The sequence below is a fragment of the Cucurbita pepo genome, chromosome LG11, assembly GCF_002806865.2.
Source record: "Cucurbita pepo subsp. pepo cultivar mu-cu-16 chromosome LG11, ASM280686v2, whole genome shotgun sequence".
Lineage (NCBI taxonomy): Eukaryota > Viridiplantae > Streptophyta > Magnoliopsida > Cucurbitales > Cucurbitaceae > Cucurbita > Cucurbita pepo.
The window spans coordinates 4,354,104-4,370,977 of record NC_036648.1 but is presented as its reverse complement, the minus strand read 5'-3'; the positions used below and the strand labels follow the sequence as shown (position 1 = coordinate 4,370,977).

Below are 16,874 nucleotides of genomic sequence, written 5' to 3'. Positions count from 1 at the left end.
AAAAAAAAAAAAAAAAAAAAAAAAAAAAAAAAAACTCGCGCACACACACACATACATATTTACCATACTTATCGTTTTGGCTCACAGTGTGTTTTTTTCATACATAGTATTAGAGATGGCTCATGAATCTCCATCGAGACCAGAAGGAAATACAAGTGGATATTCCATGGTAAATAGGCATATTGATGTTCTCCGCGCAACCCCTGCCTATAGCGACGTTGAAATTTTTGCATATGAGGAGATGAAGTTCGCCACAAAGAATTTTCGGCCAGACCTAATTCTAGGGGAGGGCGGTTTTGGTGTTGTATACAAAGGATTTATTGATCAAAATGTAAGGCCAGGTTTTAAGCCAATGCAGGTTGCCATTAAGGAGCTTAACCGTGAAGGTTTCCAAGGTGACAGGGAATGGCTGGTATGCTTCTTTTCTGCTAGCTTATATATTTTCCGGAACTTGAGCTGCATAGAATGATTTTAGCGGTGTTGTGTTATGGTGGCTATAATTTCTTTCGACAAAAGCAAAATATTTCGTCAGAAGTTTGAACAATGCACAAAAAATAAAGTGCAGTGTTGCTATTCATTTGCAGAATTATGAAATTAAAGTTTTAAGCTAAACTTTCATGTTTTTCTTTTTAAATTAAGAAGTCAACGCATTCGTTTAAAGAAATGATTGCACTATCACGTTCAAGTTTGCATAGCATATAATGTCAACCAAGGACAAATTCAATTTTTTTTTACCTATTTTCAATTCAAAGTAAATGCAAGTACACTTCACTGATAGATAGTAAGTTAAGGTCCCATTTTATAGTGATTACAATGTATATAATTTATGCACACTGATTATACATCTCTGATTATAATGTATATAGTTTCCCTTTTTCTTTTCGTCTCTGTTATTTTATTATTTAGTCATTAATTTGTGAGCTATTTTAACAGTACCGCTAATTGATTTACAGATTTGGAAATATTGACTGTTTTCTAGAAATTATAATATTAAGAGAGGGCTTCCATGACTTTTTTTAACCCTTGTAATATAGGCAGAAGTCAACTATCTTGGGCAGCTTAGTCACCCTAATCTCGTGAAGCTGATTGGTTATTGCTGTGAGGATGAGCACAGGATGTTAGTATATGAATATATGGCAAGTGGGACTCTGGAGAAACATCTTTTCCGCAGTAAGTTATGGTCAATAAATTAAATAAGGACTTAACTTTACCTAATCATTATAGCTCTGGATATTTTAAGTGCTATAATTTTTTTATCACCAATGCTGTTGTATGAGGAGCACGAATTGGCGCAATTTAGGTAGTTAATTAGCCTCCGTGTCCACTGCGTAACTTTATACTGTGCTATTGTTTTTATTTTTTTTATTTTTCAATAGGGCAAGGAACTTTCTTGGTGAATTCAATGCGTTTATCAATGAACAAATGCTGAAACTACTAGTTGGCTCTTTCTATTGGAAGCCTCCTGGGAGATTCTAGATTGTAATTATCTTCATGATAGGAACTTATTGCTAAAGTTGAAGTAAGTCCATATAAAGTCTTCGAACATTTGCAAATTACCTACTGGCCATAAAAGAGATGTCCTTCTATCGGCTAATCTTGTCAAGAATGAAATAAACAAAAAAAAAAAAAAACGTTTGAATTTTGTGAACTCTCCCGATTAGCCAAATGCTATAGCTGTAGATTCATGTGAGGACTGCTGATCATGTGAATAGTCTATGTGCATGTCAGAGAGGATTTCCGGCTAGGGTGGGTGGGAATTTGCTTGTCTAGATAAATTCTATTAATGAGGCAGAAACCAATCTGGGTTCTTATAGAGTCGAGATGTATAAATGACTTGATGCCTAAAGGAACATATTTGATGGAGAAAGTTATTGAACGTTTTTTTTTAATATTAATTTTTTTTGGTCAAATGTCAGGAGTGGTCCCTAATCTTTTAGAAAAAGCTCAATTTGTTCTTCAATCTCTTGAATTTCTTAATTTTACTCAATGCATCTAAAATTCGCAATTATGTTGTTTTAAAACATTGTTAACAAAAAGTTGTGTTATTAAATTATTATTTTAATAACATATTTGGACATATAGACATTTCATTTAAAAGAAATTAATTTTGTTGATGAGCAGGTTGGATTTTGCTAATATGCATGTTGGATTTCATGTGTATGTGGCATTTGAGTGACATGTCTATGTTTCCCAATATGTCAACAATTTGATGATGCATCAACTTTTTGTTTATACATTTTTTACTCAATGATCTAATTGAATGCTTTTTTATACACCAAGGGTAAAATTGAGCATTTTAGATTATGGACCAAATTAAAAAATTACCTAAAAGATAAGGGACAACTNTTTTTGCTGTTCTTTCTTTTTCTGTTTGATGCTTAAGCATTTCATTAAACCAAGGAAATATGAGATATTTTTCAAATACATAAGAGTCAAGGAGATTACGAAAAGTTCTCCTATTGCAATAAACTACAAAGAAAGAATATTGGTTTAGTGAAATGAGAAGAATACTGTTATGAATATTAGTAGTAGCATATTTGTAAATACATAAAAGTTGGAGTTCCCAGTTATAAATAGAGGGACTTCGAAGATTTCAATATAGAGTTTCTGGAAAAATTCTGTGACAAATTCTTGACCTCTCAAAGTGTGTGAGAAATTTGTAACTGTCTTCTTTATATCAATACTACTTTTGGTTAACTTTCATTTTGAGTTATGATCCCTATAAGATTCTTGTAGGTTACCATCCTTAGAAGTTGTTGAAGGGGCTTTCTCTTTGCCTATTTTGTTCATGTTTTTCAGATAATCAATTGGGTTGGGGGGTTAGGGTTTATAGATTTTGGGGGTTGTTGGGATGGTAGATAGACACTCGGTCAAATTTGAGAGAGAGAGTTTGTGTAGTAGTGATAGATTTTTGCTGTTGAGGGGTAGGGATGTTGAGTTTTAGCAGGCTTGGTTGGTGTGCTTGAATCAAGTTGATATATCTCTGATCCATGTCCATTTTAGTTTGAGAAGTATGTGGTTGCCTCATCCTTCTTTCAAATCCTCCTTTCCTTATTGGTGGTGGGGCTTTAGGGTTGAGAGTAAGTGGGAGAGCTTTCCCTTCATGCAAGAGTTGTCTTCTCTTAAACTAGTGTTGGAGGAGTCATATAAGAATGTGTTAAGAGGTATTAAATTAGGAAACGAGGGATTTTGGATAGGATTAGTGTATTCTGGTCTCAGTTATGATATATGATACGAGCAAATTAGATTAAAAGGAGACTTCAAAGACCTTTGTAAGGAGGTCGTGTTGGAGACAAAAGGCTAAAGTGAGATGGGCAAGGATGATTGTATTAGTTTCTCCTTTCCTAAATCTCCTACTTTCCCATGAAAGTATCTTCTTTGTTATGCCCCTCCACTCTCTTCTTATTTGCCTTAGACCTTTTGATGGTTTAAATTGGTGACCCGTCTTTTACCCAGCCTAAGGAATTGTTGAAGGCTTCTTTTTCTATGGAGAGGATATTTTTTGAGTTCAACAATTGTTGAACAGGAGATCGAACTATTGACCTTTCAGTTAATAATTGTCCATTGAGTTGAGGAGAAAAAGTTGTTTTAGCTTTGCTAGGTAAGACCACCTAATCTAGATAGATTCTCTATGGCTTTCTTTCAAAATAAATGGAAGTTCGTTAAACAAGATTTAGTATAGGTCTTCAGTAATTTCATCTTCATGACTGCAAGATTATTGACTTTTCCATATAAGCCCCCAATTGTGGAAGAGTTAACACTTTGAATCGGATTCCGGCTGGGGGATCCTCTTTGGATGGGCCACTTTGTTATATTCTTTGTAGGAGTGTTGCAAAGGACCTTGATCGTTAGCTCTGGAGATGTAATTTTGCCAAGGTTGTGTGGAGCTGTTTCTTTGAGATGTTCATCTTTAGCTTTGCTTGCTTGTTGGGTTGTAGGGAGACGTTTGCAGAGCTTCTTCATGATGTGCTTTGAAGTGGAAAAGGCTTGTTTATGTGGCAGGCGAGAGTTTGTTTTATTTTGTAGGCTCTTTGGTGTGAGAAAAATAACAAAAACTTCAAGGCAGGAGAAATCTCATAGCGATATCTAGTCTATGGCTAGATTCTACATTTCTCTTTGGGCTTCATTGACAAGATCTTTTTGTAATTACTGGATTGGAGCTCGTTTTCGTACATTGTTGCTTGGCTACCCTTTTAAGTGGGTTGTATTTTTTTCTTTTTTTTTCTTGATGAAAGTTCGGTTTATCGTAAAAAAAATAAAAGTGAGTATATAGTATAAAAAAGGGAGGGAGACAATGAGATCGAGTTATGAGCGTGTGGGGTTCATTAAGTGTTTGATAGAGGGGTTGGGAGGCGAAGTTTGTAAATATGGTTAAATACTTTAGCATGAGAGGTAAAAGATCTCAGGGGCATTTAGTGTCGTTGAAGAAAACCAAGGTGAAATAGAGAAAGACATTGCACTGTTTAAAGAAGAAATTTGAACAATGCTATTGACAATTGAGCCAAACGGAAAGAGAAGGATAAGTTGAAGGGGAAGACAAAGAGAAACTGCTAATGGTGCCAATGGCAGGCATTCCATTGCATTCAGGAGAGACTAACAGTAGAGCTTCTGATAACGGTTCAAACAAGCTTAATGTGCTTGCTCTGGTCTCTGGTGTTCAAAATGTGATTGTGCAAACTTGAGGCACCTACTTTTTGGCGGAACTAGTCTTGGGAGTTGATTGATAAAAGGATGGCTTGATCTTTTGTTGTTAGTCAACTAACTAATAAGGAGACATTGGAAGCGGTTGTGTTTTGCCTGGATGAGGAGGCATGTACTTGGTTTCAACATGAAGATAGGAGAGTACCAACTGAGATTGGGAAAAATTCAAGTCATTGCTCCTGAAGTTGTTCCATCCAATTTAGGAAGGGTTGTGCAAGAAATTTTCATCTCTGGAACAAGAGTAAAGGATGAGAGTGGTGGGCGCAGAAGGGATACTGAAAAAATAGGCTGAAAGAGAAATTCTGGCTGAGATTCAAGTGTCAAAGACAAGTCGGCTGACTGGAGTAATGGAGACGGCTGAACGATAGGAACACAAAAACAATCTGGGCCAAAATAAGAAAGGAGTTGCCTTCTCTCCAAATAATGAAAGCTCTGGGGTAGGTAGTGGGTTGGTTAGGACCTTTACCATCCGCCAAAATTGGTTTGATCAAAGATTGGGAAACAAATGGCAAAAAGAATCTGAAGAGTGCATGACAAATGTTCCATTTTGAAGTCTATCAGAGAATGAGCTGTGGATAAACGAGAAAAGGATCTTTGAGATTCAATCATAAACCACTTTGCCTCAGTTTTATGTAACCTCCTTTGTTTTCAGTGTGATGAGAAGTTTGCCCTAGAGCATCATTGCAGGTGGCAGGAGCTATAGCTGCTTGTAGGTCAGGAAGAAGAGCTAGAAATGGAGACATACGTTGGCTGAAATGAGTTAGCTTCCCAGGCGAAGGTTGCAAAGGAAAGATAGAGGAGATTGAGGAAGCAGCAAGTATAATTGAGGTATCTCTTAATTCAGTGGTAGGTTTTGATTTGCCAAGGAAAAAAACGTTGAAGGTGGATATAGAGGTGAAACTACCTTAGATTGGTTAGAGGTCTTATATAGGGTGATCTATTCTTTCCCTTCCTCCTAGTGGTAGTTGATGTCCTCGATAGGTTAGTTATCATGGGAATGGATATTGATCTCAACGAGAGTTTTCATATTGGTAGGGAAGGTTTCTTTTCCTCTCATTTTCAATGCTAATGATGTAATCTTCTTTTGCTCAGGGAGGGAGGATTCATTCGTCAACAGAAATAATATTTTGGCAGATTTTGAACTTATTTAGGTCTTAAAATCAATGAGGATAACAGTTCAACTGGGAGTTTTCGGTTTGCTAGATGGGTATTTGTTGTTGAGCGTGAGGTCTCCACTTTATCTACTACCTTCCTCAGGCATACCATCTTTATTTTTTGTCTTGGGGCCCAATAATTTAACAGATTCGAAAAGTCTTTCGTACGGGAAGAATGTGTTCTTCTCCCTGATTGTTGGATTGAATATTGATTTTACTTTGTAAGTGGCTTTCTCACCTACTTCATGACTTTGTCGAGGAGGATCCTCTCTACTACTAGTTGTAGGCTGGAGAAGATTATAAGATATTTTCTTTGGGAGAGAGTTCAGGAGGGTGGGGCTCTCACTTGGTTAAATGGAGGTTGTCTCAAAATCAATTGAATGTCACACTATATGAAATAGGCTTCCAATTCGAAATAATAAGACCTCGGAGACCGACATCCAAGTAGAGGCATTAAGCCTAACAAGTGGCAACACCTTTGAGCTCCTCCAAGATTTTTCACAATCCTTAAGAATGATGTAATTTTTGCTTAACCAAAGGCCTCAGTGGATAGCAAGAGGTCAGCCCACCACAAAATTTGCCCCTTGTTCTATGTGGAACATGGCCTTTTCACTATGATTAAGTGAAATATTTCATTTAAATTTCTTAAATGCCCCAACCAGCAAAATTTCTTTCAAGATGAAGTATGACTTACCCATATTTTTAAGCCACAAAATGGGCCACTTATAATATGCTATTCCAACATCTCTTTCTGTTTAATAATAAATGTTATGATTTTAATCTCTTTCTCTGTTTATTATTTATTTTTATTAATTTCTTCAATTATCTTATAAAAATATCCTTCTAGTGTCATTACATATCGATATAATCTTATGTTTATATATATTAATGTTGAAAAGGGTGTTTTGAATCCTATTAAGCAATTGTTAAAGTCTTATTAAGTCATCCAAACAATTTCTATGCATTTTCGTGGTTTTCCATTTGATTACATTTTCATCCATAGATTTGAGTATTTTATCTACTTAATTCATTCACTTTAAGAAGTTTTTATTATGCTTTAAGGTTCCAAATTATTCCTACCTTTGGTTCATGCTGCTAACAACAGCCACTAATTGACAACTTTTTTTTTCTTATAAACTTTAGAGGAGATGATGTGATCCACGGCTGGTTTAATGGGTTTGGGAAGTTAAAAAAGTGCTTTTGAATATGGCTTATTTATTAGATACACTTTATCTCGAAAAACATGCTTATTTATTAATTCTGAGTTCCCTCATTGCATTTTTCTACGATGTTAGGAGTGGGTAGTTCACTGAGTTGGGCGAAAAGAATGAAAATTGCTTTAGATGCTGCAAAGGGACTTGCGTTTCTTCATGGTGCAGAAACACCTATCATATATCGTGATTTGAAGTCATCAAATATCTTGCTTGATACAGTTAGTTTCTTTCTCTATCATTTTGTTTTATTAGTCAGGCGTTATTCTTCCTTAGAGGCAGTAGTCAAGTTTCTCTGTTATAAATTCCCAAAGAAAAGTTTGACAGCCAATTCAACTCTCTAGGTGAGTCAGTACTAGGGATGAACAAAGAAGAATTTGTGTATATTGAGTTCTTTTAATCTTAATTTCTTCTGCTGAATTTCAAGTAACCTTTATCAGGATTTCAATGCAAAGCTTTCAGATTTTGGCCTTGCAAAAGAAGGGCCTATGGGAGATCAAACTCATGTGTCAACAAGAGTGATGGGTACATATGGATATGCTGCTCCCGAATATGTAATGACTGGTGAGTTTGTAGGTACCTAATACAGAACAATTACAATAGCTACAGCCTTTTATTCTTTTGGTATATTGAACAAGAATGTTTGCATGTACTTGTTTAGTCAATATGTAAGCATCTTATCAGTCATGGTTACTGCCTCTGTTTATCAAAATTAATTGATTGAAAAAATCATGAGTGATTTGCTAGATGTTGTTATTCCCTTTTTCCTTCTAGTTCTTGAATGAAAGGATGAACTTAAGTTGGTTGCTCTGCCCTTTTCAAGAACTTAGTCCATGTATTGATATTACCAGGACATTTAACTGCCCGAAGTGATGTTTATGGATTTGGGGTGGTTCTACTTGAGATCCTTATTGGCAGGAGAGTAATGGACAAGAACAGACCAAGTCGAGAGCACAACCTGGTTGAGTGGGCTCGCCCGCTCTTGAACCACAACAAGAAAATTTTGAAGATATTGGATCCTAGAATAGAAGGACAATATTCAACTAAAACTGCAATGAAGGTTGCTAATTTGACTTATCAATGTCTGAGCCAAAATCCAAAAGGCAGACCCCCTATGAGCCAGGTGGTACAAATGCTGGAGGGCTTTCAATGTCCGAAAGATACCGATTCTGGTACCGTGCTTCACGGTGGAGTCGATGACCTAATTCTCAGTCCGAACACATCTCACAGTACACAATAGAAACTGAATAAGAAAAGGAAAGAAAAAACAATGAAAGAAAAACTAAGGACATGGAAACAGGCAGAGACACAAGAAGCAAAAGTGGACACTGGAATGAACTCGATCTTTGTCGTCACCCCTCTTCGAACTGTTCCCTCGAAAATTTGGTTTCCCTTGAGAAATCAGCATCTTTTAAGAATTGGACTGGTTTTATGTGTTGATTGATAGAATGGATGCCAAAATTGTGAAATACTTTTATCTACCAATTACTCTATCCATAAGTTTCTAAGAGCATGTATTCTTTCAATGACATTCTGTAGTCCGGAGAGTATATATATATATATATATACATATACATATATATATGGGTGTAATATGTTCACTATCTACCGTTTTTCTTCTTTTTCCTTGTTTTATTTATCAGCAAACACTGTAAGGTACTGCTTGTATATCTTGTGGAAACAGTTGCTTTGTACTTGTATGAACTTTCCAATTTTGGTAATGAAATAATCTTTTCTGGTATTGTGGAGTTCATATGTTCTAAATCAATGAGGAAATGATCTCTTATGGTATTGTGGAGTTTATATATTTTAAATCAATGCTGCATCTTTGGGGTATTGGTAGCTCTTTTGCAGGTGAAGCATCAAGCTTATTATTTGTTTAGAGCTTACTTGAGACGCTAATAGACTCGTTGATCTCGATTCCAATGTCAATGTTTAAATTAATCTCTTGATTTTGCTTACTATTATTATATGTTTGTGTGAACCCGTTTTCAAAATGCTTTTTAGGTAAAGGTAAAGTTGTAGCACGAGAGTGACGAGTAGGATAAAGAATCGGTCATGGGATGTGTGAGATCTCACATCGTTTAGAGAGGGAAATGTAGCATTTCTTATAAGGGTGTAAAAACTTATCCCTAGTAGATGCGCTTTAAAAATCGTTAGGCTAATGACGATACGGGCCAAAATAGATAATATCTACTAGCGGTGGGCTTGGGCTATTACAAATTTTGTGTTTATTTTGATGCTTTAATTTGAATATCTTGTGGTAGCAAAGCTCCTCGTTTATGGTGGTTAGGAAACTTATAGAACCAATGCTAATAACTCTTATTAAGAGCCATTCATGTCTTTTTTAAGGGGCAACTCGAGCATGTTTTACTTATTTTTTTTAGTGTCTTTCTTGTCTTTAAAATAATCGTGTATGGAAAGTCAGGTCGTTACATCTATTGACCTATATAATAACATAATTATTGTTTAAAATAATTTTTTAAAGAAATTCTATTAAATGTAAGTTTTGAAATGAAAGACAACGTGCTCATATTTATATACCATCAAATCTCAGAATGAAAAAAATTATAATTTAAATTCTAAAAGTATTAATGATAGTATAAAGGAAAACTCTCACATCATAATTATTTTAAATCGATTTTATTAATAAAAAAAATAAAAAAAATAAAAAAAAAAAACTCAAAATTATCTAAATTAACAAGTAAATCTATCGTACAATATGAACTTCCAACAAATTGGGAAGAATTTTGTTCCAAATAAAATCAAGTTTTATTAAAAGTGAACTCAAGTGACAATTAATGTTATATCGAGAAGAATCGAATTTCATTTATGCAACAAATTTTTTTAGATAATACGATTTATTTATTTTTATATGGTTATAAATTGTTAACGATTGAAATTTAGAATTATGGTATTTTATTAATGTATTTTCTAGTTTAAGATTTTTTATTTACAATTTAGGTTACATTTAGTACTGACTACGGGAAGGTCAGTGTTTCTGAGGCTATATAAAGTCATGTAAGCTGCGTTGTAAAATATACTTGGACAATGTAGTAACAAGGGCATTTGCAAATCTACGAATTTTTGTGGTATGTTTATACTCGTCAACAAGATAATCTAAATATTAAGTTCTCTTGGGACTTTTTTATTTATTTTTATTTTTTATTGTTTTGATGTTTTTTTATACTTTATAATTTTTCCATCCTAAGGTGGTTTAGATCGAATTTTCATGTAATTTATAAATGTATAAATTTTGTGAAAATATCAATAAAATATCGACAAAATACCCACGTCCATATGTTTCTAAATANAAAAAAAAAAAAAAAAAAAAAAAAAAAAAAAAAAAACTCATAAAGAAATAGTTAAAACTAACAAATAAGCCTTTCATAATTTTTTTATTTTTTTATTTTTTTGTTCATTGATCTATTTATCCATCGATTTGAAACTAGCACGTTCATTTCCGCCATAATAATAATAATAATAAGCAGGTGAAGTAGCTAGAAGTTAGAGCTCCTAGTCCATTCATTATGATTCACGAAAGAATCGGAAAAGCCAACAGAAAGATTTGATTTTGACTTCGTAGAGCTAATGGTGTTGTTGCCTGCGCGTAGGGCCGTCCCCCAATCCCGTCCTGAGGCGCTGAGGAGCTTTTGTTTTTGGAACATATGACAGTGCTTTGCTGACGCCTCAAATCAAGGTTAGCATGTTTTTCTCCCTCATTGTTAGTAGGTTGATGGGTCGGAGTCATGGAAAAGTTATATGAATCCATGCAAAATAATGAGTAAAAGAAGAACAATACAATATAAAGTTTAAGCATAGGTTAAGTATTATATGAATTCATAAAAAATGATGAACTAAAGGAAGGAAACTGACACCCTATCGTCTTCAACAATAATGCAACGACAAACTGATAATTTTGTACAATAAATCCTTCTTCTGGTTCAATTTCAACAGAAACCACTTCAAAATAGATACTCACAATGAACAATTCAGTTACTCCGTTGATTCCAAAACCTCGATCCGTGGATCTTCCTCACAAAATCCCCTTCTCAATTAAAATTTTCTCTCTCCCTTCCTTCTCAGAAGAACAGAAGAGAAGAGGTCGATCGAAGAAATTTAATGGCGAGAGGCGGAGCTCAGAAGAAAGAGATGGTGGTGGCGATCGACAAAGACAAAGGCAGCAAACAAGCTTTGAAATGGACAATCGATCGCCTTCTGAGCAGAGGCCAAGTCGTTACTCTGCTTCACGTTAAACACAAATCCTCTTCCGCCGCGAATGCGAGTAAGAAATTATAAACCCTAACTTTTGAAATCGAGCGATTCTTCTTAAATCTTTTACAAATCGGTTTGTAGCGACGAATCTCAATGCCGATTTCGATCACGGCGAGACCGCTTTGTACAAACATCATCACATCGACAATCATATCAACGATCAGTTCTTCCTTCCTTTTCGTTGCATTTGCACAAGTAGCAATGTCAGTTTCTCCCTCTCTCGAACACATATCTGAGTAACGCTAAATCTATAAATAATGTGATTGAAAAAACACAGATAACATGCAATGAGGTGATGTTAGAGGGATCAGACATTCCAAAGACATTAATAAATTACGTCTCCAAAAACGTTGTAGACATTTTAGTAATGGGAGCACCTACAAGATCAGCCGCACAAATTTACAAGTAATTTCCTCTTCATCTGACTTGAATCTCAACAACAAGAAATGCTTATTCATAATCATGATGATGTTCTTGTTGTTAATGCAGGAGATTCAAATCAGATGTGCCAAGCAGTGTATCAAAAGGAGCACCAGATTTCTGCACAGTTTACACCATCGGTCACAGAGGGAAAGTTTCGGTGAGGCAGCCCACAGTTCCAGTGCCGGCAAGGCCGATTGCTCCGCCGCGCAACCAGTCGCTGCGTGCCGCGCCGCGCCCCCAGCTGCTGCATCAACGCACTAATGTCTCCCAACTCCTGGCTGAGCCCAACCAACTATGGTCCAAATCATCTAGATGTATGTCTTCTTGCATATTAAATAAATTATCAAATATTTTCGAATTAATATATTTATTTAGAGATGTAAAAAGACTATTTTATCCTTTTGTGATTTGATTTTTTGCAGGCTTAGAGACTCAAAGTAGTATGAGGGTTCCTCATGCCCTTCAACAATATTTGGACTTCAAGTAGGTGATTTTACGTCTTTGCCCTCCTATACATTACAACTTTTTAATAAATACTATTTTAAAAAGACTTATCCGAACAATACTTTGTTTATTTTATATTATATTATAAAATGTTGTGTATTAATGTTAGGATAAATTAATATATATAAAAAAAAAAAACCCTTTACTTGTCTAAAAAAATTACCTTAAATTTCATTAAGGCTCTAAAATTATAAAAAAATAAAAAAACTTAAAATACACTTTTAAATATTTTAAATTAAAAAAAATATTTTTATTAATATTAAAATTTTTAGAGATAATTTATGAATGGTAAATATACAATTTTCAAAAGATATTAATGCTTGTGGGATGAAAGTCCCACAAGGTGATGTCCCACATTGGTGGGGAGGAGAAGAAACCACATAGAGTGGGGAAACCTTTCCCTAGTAGATGTGTTTTAAAGTCTTGAGGGGAAGCTCGAAAGGGAAAGTCCAAAGAGGACAATATCCGCTAGCGGTGTGCCTAGGTCATTACAAATGATATCAGAGCCAGACACTGGACAATGTGTCAACCTTCTCGCTGTTCCACATTGCATTGGTTGAGGAGGAGAACAATCACCATTTATAAGGGTGTGGAAACCTTCCACCAGCGGACGTATTTTAAAACCTTGAGGGGAAGCCCGAACAAGAAAGTCCAAAGAGGACAATATCCGCTACCTATGTGCCTTGGTCGTTACAAACCTCTTCATTGGCATGAGCCTTTTGGAAAATCCAAAGCAAAACAGAACTTATGCTAAAAGTGGACGAATGAATTTAGAATCTTGCTCATCATTACTAAAATTTATAGTTATTTTTTGAACTGGTTAGGATATTAATGAATTTTTTTTTTCTTTGTTAATGGTGATAATGGAATGTTTTTGGTGGGGGTGAGCAGGTCGCCGTTCACAAGGCAGGGTTCAAGGGCTTCAGTGAGCAAAAGGGTGGACCCATCGACGGTGGATTCCGACAATTCGTTTGTCAGCTGCGGCAGGCGGAGCGTGGACCGTGGCTTCTCGGGGGCGTTGTCCTACGCCACCTGCAGAGACTCGTATCGACTTTCTAACGTCTCTGAGTCGGAAACTTCCAGCCCCGGTCCGCCTCCGCCTTCGCCTTCGCCTACATTGGAAATCGAAAGTGGAATGAACAAGTCCATTCATAATAACAACTTCTCTTCTTACTCTCAGGATCTCTCCTCTTGCTCCATAGAAAGCGACACATTCACTCGCCCTTCTCACTCTCATGCCCAGGTGATTCACTTCCATGTTTTCCCTCTCTCTGTGCTTTTCAGTTTCTGAATCTGAAATAATTTTCCTGCAATTCGTAAGGACGATGTTGAAGCTGAGATGAGAAGGCTGAAACTGGAGCTCAAACAAACCATGGACATGTACAGTACGGCCTGTAAAGAAGCCCTAAATGCTAATCGAAAGGTTTCTTTCTTTCGCCATTTCCGAAACCTCAAATCCTTTCCTTCATAGATCTATAATTTCGACTCAACAAACCGGATACGAATCGATTTATTTGCAGGCGACCGAGCTCCATCGCTGGAAGGTGGAAGAAGAGCAAAGGTTCGAAGAGGCGAGAATGGCGGAGGAAGCAGCATTAGCAATGGCAGAGAGGGAGAAGATGAAATGCCAAGCAGCAATTAAGGCAGCTGAAGCCGCTCAGAAGATCGCAGAACTCGAGGCGAGGAAAAGAGAGAACGCAGAGAGAATGGCAGACATGGAAGCAGAGGAAACGAAAAAAGCACTCTCAGGATTCGGCCATGGAGATATTGGATACAGAAAATACACAATCGAAGAAATTGAAATCGCCACGAACCACTTCTCTAATTCTTTGAAGATCGGCGAAGGCGGTTACGGTCCAGTCTTCCGTGGAAAACTCGACCATACGCCGGTGGCCATCAAGGTTCTCCGGCCGGACGCTGCTCATGGCCGATCGCAATTTCAGCAAGAAGTTGAAGTTCTAAGCTGCATTCGACATCCGAATATGGTTTTACTTCTCGGAGCCTGTCCTGAGAACGGTTGTTTAGTTTACGAATTCATGGGGAACGGAAGCTTAGAAGACTGTCTCTTCCGAAAAGCCAACAATCCAGTTCTTTCATGGCAGTTACGATTCCGAATCGCGGCGGAGATCGCGACCGGACTTCTCTTCCTGCACCAACACAGACCAGAGCCAATCGTACACCGTGATCTGAAACCAGGGAACATTTTGCTAGATCGGAACTACGTGAGCAAAATCAGCGACGTCGGACTGGCGAGGCTAGTTCCTCTATCAGTGGCCGATTCAGTGACTCAGTATCGGATGACGGCGACGGCAGGAACGTTCTGCTACATCGATCCAGAGTATCAGCTAACAGGATTGCTAGGGATTCAATCGGACATTTACTCGCTGGGCGTGATGCTTCTTCAAATAGTCACTGGCAGGCCGCCGATCGGACTGGCACACGCCGTCGAGAGGGCGATTCAGAAGGGAAGTTTTGCAGAAATGCTCGATCCGGAGGTAAAGGACTGGCCATTTGAAGACGCGTTGAAGTTCGCGAAGCTTTCGATGAAATGTACAGAGATGAGGAAGAGGGATCGACCGGATCTTGGGAAGGTGGTGCTGCCGGAGCTCAATCGGTTGAGAGCGATGGCGGAAGAGAGTATGGGAATTCGGGCGTTCAACGGCAGCAGTGCATCTTCATCGCCAGATACAAGCCAGACATCTTCTTCTCAGGTAACTTCAATCTTCCTGCTGCCTTTCATGGCGTTGAAACTGGATGAATTTGATTGATTCTTAATCGTAAAACAGGAACCGATGAGAATACATCAAGAACAATGTGGAGCTTGGGTTGAAAGCTCCAGCAGCCAATCAAATAGTAGCACGTCATCATAGTAAGGCTAACAATCTTATTGGCTGGATTAACAAGTCTATTCTTTTCTTCTTTTTATTTAGGATAAAAATATGTATAATTTTTTCAACATATTTATCTCTCATTTTCCTAACACATTATAGTCTTCCTCCCTCACGTGCCTATATATCTCTACCTCCGATGCTAAATGCATACTCTGAACCAACGGTAGCGATAGAAATGATTACAATAGATCGTATATCTCGTTTAATTTTCACAATTTTAAATGTTGAATGCAAATGTTCGTGGTAAAATACTTCCGTTAAAGTAAAGATCTAGTGCTGATTTGACATCAACATTTGTAACATTATTAATAAACTCATCAAACTCGAGGATTGAGTCATTTAGTTAGTTCATAACATCTCTATAAAGCAAGGGGCAAAGCTTCTTCACTTCCCCCTTCGTCGCTTCGGGCTAAACTGCGAGTTCATGAGAGTGAATGAATGAGTCATGTTCCTAAAAGGAGTGACCCTCTTTGTTTTATTCACTTCCTCTATCCTTTCAAAGCCCATAGGTTGGGTGCTCCCACTTGATTAAGAATTTCGAAAGTCAGGCTCTTTTGCTAAGGGAAGCTGTGAGTCTACCCTTCTCGAGCTACTTAAATAGCCTACGGTTACCAAGCCTAGTCTATAAAAAGAGGGCTACAACAAGCAAGCTTTCCCCCTTTCTTTGATGATTATTTTCAAGTCCGTCATTCGTTTAACTGCTCATACAACACACTCTACAACAAAATGGAATTGTAGAAAGGAAGAAGGACAAAACTTGTCGAAACATGATGACCGCAATTTTGAAAAAAAGAAACCTCAAACAAAATTCGATCTTTTTTATGAATAAGAGAAGGAGAACTACTCATATCTCGCTTTGAACTAACGATAGAATACAAAGATTATGCATATAATTTGAACATGGTAAATTCTTTGCGCATAACTTGAACACGGTTAATTGCAATCAAGACTGAACTCTTTACATGTTATTAGTCTCACTTACATTCGGTTTATCTTTTTGATGCATTGTTAGAGTATTTATTGTAGTAAAAATTCCACGAGATATGTGGAAAGATGTAATGAAGATATGTCAAATTCAAGCATAAAAGTACAATCTTCCGTTCTACGATTAGTTTAAGGTGAGATATGAGTAATTCTAATTCATTTGTTCAAAAGAAAAGTCGACTTTTGAAATTAGATGAACTTATTGATAATGTTGCAAATGTCGATAATGTCAAAGATCTTTATTTGGAGGAAAGTCTTTCGTTATTATATAGTTATTACTGGGAATGAATGTTTAATTCATACAGTGAAAAGTGTTAGAACCGATTTTAAATTTATTTAGAGTTAAACAAAACTAAAGGTCAAACAAACTTATCTCGAAGAAATATGAATATATATTAAATTTGAGCATAGGAAGTCTTGTGGCAGCCTCTTAAAAAAAAAATTCCAAAGAAATCGAACAAAAGAATTGTATAGAGAGAAAATTTATTTTAATATTAAATATTTCAAATAATATAAATATATTTATCTTTATGTTTAATATATTAAATTAAATGTTAATTCAAACCTTTCAAAAGAAAAGAAATAATAATTAAATGGACCCGATTATTATGAACTAAACAAGGAACTTTTGAACATCAAGTCAAACCTGTGTTAATTCATTGATATAATCATTATAAACAATTCGATCATCCATAAGTTATTCGTAATTACAATTGGGTCAACCTATATAA

The 16,874-nt window shown here is 36.3% G+C and overlaps 2 protein-coding genes across 5 annotated transcripts in view; both read left to right on the top strand.

Annotated features, from left to right (window-relative positions):
* LOC111805640 (probable serine/threonine-protein kinase PBL17) overlaps positions 1-8,807 on the top strand; it is a 12,779-nt gene extending 3,972 nt beyond the window's left edge. For all 4 annotated transcript variants that reach the window (XM_023690788.1, XM_023690787.1, XM_023690785.1 and 1 more), the window contains 5 exons: positions 108-412; positions 1,035-1,170; positions 7,151-7,287; positions 7,507-7,630; positions 7,918-8,807. In XM_023690788.1, the coding sequence (XP_023546556.1) occupies positions 108-412; positions 1,035-1,170; positions 7,151-7,287; positions 7,507-7,630; positions 7,918-8,306 (1,091 nt within the window). In that variant the 3' untranslated portion in view covers positions 8,307-8,807. The remainder of the gene's footprint in view (positions 1-107; positions 413-1,034; positions 1,171-7,150; positions 7,288-7,506; positions 7,631-7,917) is intronic.
* Positions 8,808-10,899: 2,092 nt separating this feature from the next.
* LOC111804870 (U-box domain-containing protein 35-like) lies at positions 10,900-15,249 on the top strand. The gene is made up of 9 exons (XM_023689676.1): positions 10,900-11,351; positions 11,423-11,544; positions 11,619-11,746; positions 11,831-12,078; positions 12,187-12,247; positions 13,160-13,511; positions 13,590-13,691; positions 13,789-14,979; positions 15,055-15,249. The coding sequence occupies exons 1-9, from the start codon at positions 11,189-11,191 to the stop codon at positions 15,136-15,138; spliced, it is 2,451 nt and encodes an 816-aa protein (XP_023545444.1). The 5' UTR covers positions 10,900-11,188; the 3' UTR covers positions 15,139-15,249.
* The last annotated feature ends 1,625 nt before the right edge of the window (positions 15,250-16,874 follow it).

Excerpts from the sequence above, each read along its gene's own strand:
- LOC111804870 (XM_023689676.1), top strand. The coding sequence starts at position 11,189 with ATGGCGAGAGGCGGAGCTCAGAAGAAAGAGATGGTGGTGGCGATCGAC. Across the intron at positions 11,352-11,422 it reads CTCTTCCGCCGCGAATGCGA|CGACGAATCTCAATGCCGAT; the intron begins GTAAGAAATTAT and ends ATCGGTTTGTAG. Across the intron at positions 12,079-12,186 it reads ATGGTCCAAATCATCTAGAT|GCTTAGAGACTCAAAGTAGT; the intron begins GTATGTCTTCTT and ends GATTTTTTGCAG.